At 48.3% G+C, this 4,302-nt stretch overlaps 1 protein-coding gene across 1 annotated transcript; it reads right to left on the bottom strand.

The window, feature by feature from the left end:
• Window positions 1-928: 928 nt before the first annotated feature.
• LOC121169079 (nuclear RNA export factor 5-like) lies at window positions 929-2,770 on the bottom strand. Its single transcript, XM_040999547.1, has 8 exons — window positions 2,720-2,770; window positions 2,366-2,449; window positions 2,158-2,262; window positions 1,972-2,052; window positions 1,769-1,838; window positions 1,524-1,612; window positions 1,297-1,404; window positions 929-1,126 (listed from the first exon to the last, which is right to left on the bottom strand). The coding sequence occupies exons 1-8, from the start codon at window positions 2,768-2,770 to the stop codon at window positions 929-931; spliced, it is 786 nt and encodes a 261-aa protein (XP_040855481.1).
• Between the last annotated feature and the right edge of the window lie 1,532 nt (window positions 2,771-4,302).

Here is a 4,302-nt window from a genome sequence, read left to right as displayed (position 1 = left end):
GGAAGTGGGTATTCTGCTGCAACCCTTCTCATCAGGGGCCATTGGCCGGACCAGATGGACCCAGGGCAGTGTGAGAAGAGGCTGGACTTGTGAGAGGCAACGGGAGGCAGGTTGAGCCTTTGTCACCTGTGTGATGTTGGTTGAGTGAGGTTGGGCACTGAGCAGCCCCAGAGATGGGAGCAGTTTCCCTGAAGGAGCAATGGATCAAGGATTCTGGCCCCCTGCTATCATCACTGTGTTCTCTTCTCCAGATCCACAGGCAGCAGTGCCTAGTTGTCAGAGCGTTAAGCAAGGAATCAGATGCATCAAGGGCCTTTGGGTCTCCTCTGGAGGATGTAGTTGAGGATGAATGGAGAAGTGGTGCCCATGAGAGGCATGCCCTTGTATCTCGCCCATCTCCTCTACCCTTGACCTTCCAGTCTTGGCTCAAGAATCCCTCTTTCTGACAGTTGCCAGCAGTTAGCCACATGAATCAGGGAACATGGGTTTCTCCTCAGGTAAGTCCCAGCTCCCGGAAGTGAAACAAAGGGTTTGATGTCATGTTGGCAGGCATGCAGCTACCAGCTCTACAAAATGGGGCAGGAAAAGAACATTTAAACCTCAGGCAGGTTCTGGGAGCAGTTTGGAGCAGAGGAAGAGCTCCTCTCAGCATTGAGTCAGCCTGAGAAGGTGGGATGCAAGAGCTGTCTAAGTTGAGGGCAACACCATCTGGCTTGGGGCTAACATTGCTGTCCCTTGTGAAGACACGGAACCTTGCTTCTTGGAGCAAACCTAATGGGAGGTCACCTGGGAGTCCAACACAGTGAGGAGGGATAACACTCTAATCATTTGGAAAGGAGATGATGTCAGAAGGAGGAAAGGAGACCTCAAAGAACAGCTGAAGGACAAAGTGGAGAGGCAGGGTCCAGGTGTTCCTAGAGGACCAGGGTTACATCCTCCTACAGGTGCCACTCAGGGCCAACTTGAGCCCCTGGCAGATGAATGTCCACAGACAGTTCACAGGCACTACCACTGACCTTACATAGGCTGCGTGGTCAGGGAAGATCTTGCGCAGCGGGTTCCCTTTCAGCCACAGCTCTTCCAGCTTCAGCTCTTTTACCTTCTCCAGTTCTAGTATTGTCCAAAGCTGAGACAAACAACAGGACAAGAGCAATATGACGTACAAGGAATCATGACCATGGCCCTGCACCCACAGTCCTGACCCTTACCCACAGGTATATCATCTGCATGTTGTCACCTGATATGCACCCACCCACTCATCCTCAACCCCACTTACTTGTGGCTCCCCCTTCTCACCTCGTTATCACACAGGTTCAAGGACCTGACTTTGGGGGCCTTGTCTAAAATGTCAGACAGGCCATCCAGATGGTGCAGTTTGTTGTTGCACAAATTCAGAGCCGAGAGCTTTGGGGAAGGAGGGGTTGGAGTGATAGTTCACATCTGTGGCTTGGGAGGTACGCTTGCTCTCCAGGCCACCCTGTGACACTCTGTCCCATATGGGAGTCCTAGTCCTAGGACCATACCTCAGGGAATTCTGTTCCAATGATCTGTAGGGTTGCAGCCATGCATTGTCTTTGATTCAGTATCATGTCAATATGATGGTGCATCAAGTCTACAGGAAACCAGGAGAAGGGAAGCAGAAGGAGATGGGTTGACAAGAGCCAACACCAACACCTTCCAAGTGGTCATCACTTTGTGTACTTCCAGGTTATTCTCACCCCCTACACCCTGCCTTCTCTCTCCATGCAACTGCAGCTCACAGCTATACCTGGGTCAAGGCGTAGACTTTGTAGGTCAAGGCGCTTTGTGTTGGCATCATACCGTTTGTACAAAGTGCGCTGTAAAGACACATATGGAGAGCAGGGCTCTGAGGCTCAGCCAGAGGGGCTGGTGACAGGGACATGTAGGAGTGCGGGGAGAAGAGGCAGGTGTGTGGAGTGTGCACTGCACAACATTCTTTAACCTCATTACCTTCAGCAGTTGCATTTCTTCTGGTTTCAGTTGATTCTGCACAGAGTAGGGTGCAGCAGAGCGATGGACGAACACAGCTATCTGTGAAAGAAGGGGCAGCCTGAGCACCAGGATCTCTGCTCCCAAGCAGGAACACCACCAGCCCCTGGCCCTGGGAATCGGTTTTGCAGTGTCCTCTGCGCACACCTTTCTGTTGTCATCATCCCGAATCTTTCCACTCACATCCCTCAGGGCGGATGCTGCAATCTCATCTTGAATAAAGAAACAGGCCTGGTTCCTGATGTAATGGAACTATGGGGAAGCAACAGCAACAGTCTGACAGCTTATCTGTCCCTGCTGAGCCAGGCTCCTCTCTCCCCTCTCCCACCCCTCTGCCTTCACCATCCTGTCTTACGTCCACAGCAACGAAAGGAAGCGTGCAGTAACTCTGAATTGATTTCATCAGTTTTGTCTTGTTACACTTTCGTGCATGTGGAATCTAAGTGTAAAGAGGAAAACTCAATGATATGATCAGTAATACAGAATTCAGAGTGACAAACTCAGTGCTCCCCCTCAGACTTTCCAACTGCAATTAGTGTTTCCTGAAGAAAGAGTGCTCACAGAATTTCTTCTGTGCTCAATATTTGAGTTTTCAGAGCCCTGTTTTCTCTATTTTTCGCTCCCCCCGGAATCACCTGGGCTCACGCAGCCTTACTTCTATGAGATTTCAGAGTATTCTATCTCACGCAGATCTTAGCAAGACACTCACTGTGACCTTAAACCAGCATGACGCCGATCCATCCTGTGTTTTTCCCCTCATGTCTTTCCTTGGATATTTGCTATATCGGCACAAAGGCATGTGGATTTGGCCATGATGAGAAGCTTTTACCATCCTCTTCTTGTACTGTGTAGTATAAGAAGTGCTTGGAAAGAAGTAAGAGCAGGTTTCTGTAAGTGGTAGGACAACCTTCCCAACCCAGCTCCTTTTTCTGATGACTGGAGGTAGAAATTCCCAGCCACCCACCATTTCTAGCATGCTTTAGTTTTCCCATTACACACACACACACACACACACACACACACACACACACAGAGAGAGAGAGAAAAGAAGACCCGGAAATGGAAGAGTCCCATGCTTCAAGAGGTTGCTTCGTTTAGACCCAGTAGTCAATTCACTTACCACTCTAACTGTATTTCTTCCTGGGTGTCTACCATTGCCTGGGCTCCATTTGCCTCCTGGTGGTGTGAAGGTGGAGGCTCAGGCACACCATGTTCATACTGAAGGTTTTCCTGGCATAAACGGCGACGGAACAAATCCCAGTCTTTCTTCATCCGTTCATGGTGGGTGGTACCATCATGGAGTTCTGAAATTCAAGACAAATATATTACGTTGAAGACACATAAATTTCTGAGGTACTACCTTATGGTCTATAGCCATATTAATGCAAGAAATGTAATAACCGGCCCCATGAAAACAATCCTAGGAAGCTTAGAAAGAGGACTCCAATCCCTGTCCAGATATCCCACAAATAAACCTATACGAAGAAAAATCTTGAATAAGAAGCACTTCAGTCAAATCACTTTTTAAATGAGGATTTGTAGTAAACAGAAATGTGTCTTGTGCACAGAAATCTGTTTCAATCTTGCCTTCTTCTCTCAGATTCTTTCACAATAGCACCGATACCTGGGAGACAACCTCCTCCACACCCTCAAATCCTACCAGCCACCAGACTGATTATATGAAAACTTCCATTTCACAGGTAATTCAAGCTTTAAGGACAGGTGACACTGTGGCAGCACCTACCAAAAATGTCCCAATGTTCCCATCACTGCCCTCAATTATAATTTTCTGGAAATACCCAGAGCAAATATCTTGGCCCACTCTGACATGTTTTTAGTACCAGAGTCAACATTGCATATACCCAACTCTTGTATAATGAATGTCTGAATGGAAAACAGGTATTTTGTTGTAATGTCATGCCCCACTTGTCATCACTCGGATTTTATTTGCCACTGCATGTGATTTAATATCACTGAGAATAAAAGTATAAATGTGAGCTCCCTGACAGCTACCTTACAACCCGAATGAAGACAATGAATCAGGACAGCACACAAGTGACTCAGAGCAGCAGGGAGACCAGAGGAACAGACGTTTCTTAAACAGAAGACATACTGGAGCGTTGACTTACTGGACTCTTGCTTCTCAGCACAGTCCCTGTTCTGCATTGGTCCGGCAGGAATCAGGGGTGCGAGCAACAGGCTGAGAAAGCAGCCAGTGCTGCTCCTCTAAACTGCCTTAATGCTCCCTCAGGGTCGAGGATGCCTTGTTGATCCTCCCTCCTGGAGACTGTA

Source organism: Ochotona curzoniae, unplaced genomic scaffold, assembly GCF_017591425.1.
Source record: "Ochotona curzoniae isolate NIBS_2020 unplaced genomic scaffold, NIBS_Ocur_1.0 scaffold_1852, whole genome shotgun sequence".
NCBI classification, from domain to species: domain Eukaryota; kingdom Metazoa; phylum Chordata; class Mammalia; order Lagomorpha; family Ochotonidae; genus Ochotona; species Ochotona curzoniae.
The sequence above is the reverse complement of the archived record's forward strand: the minus strand, read 5'-3'. Positions and strand labels throughout refer to the sequence as shown.

Bases quoted from the DNA above. Each gene is read 5' to 3' on its own strand.
- LOC121169079 (XM_040999547.1), bottom strand. From the start codon at position 2,770: ATGAGGGGAAAAACACAGGATGGATCGGCGTCATGCTGGTTTAAGGTC. The intron at 1,405-1,523 runs GTATGGTCCTAG...CCTTCCCCAAAG, and splicing joins TTGGAACAGAATTCCCTGAG to CTCTCGGCTCTGAATTTGTG. The intron at 1,127-1,296 runs GTGAGAAGGGGG...TGTTTGTCTCAG, and splicing joins TGAACCTGTGTGATAACGAG to CTTTGGACAATACTAGAACT.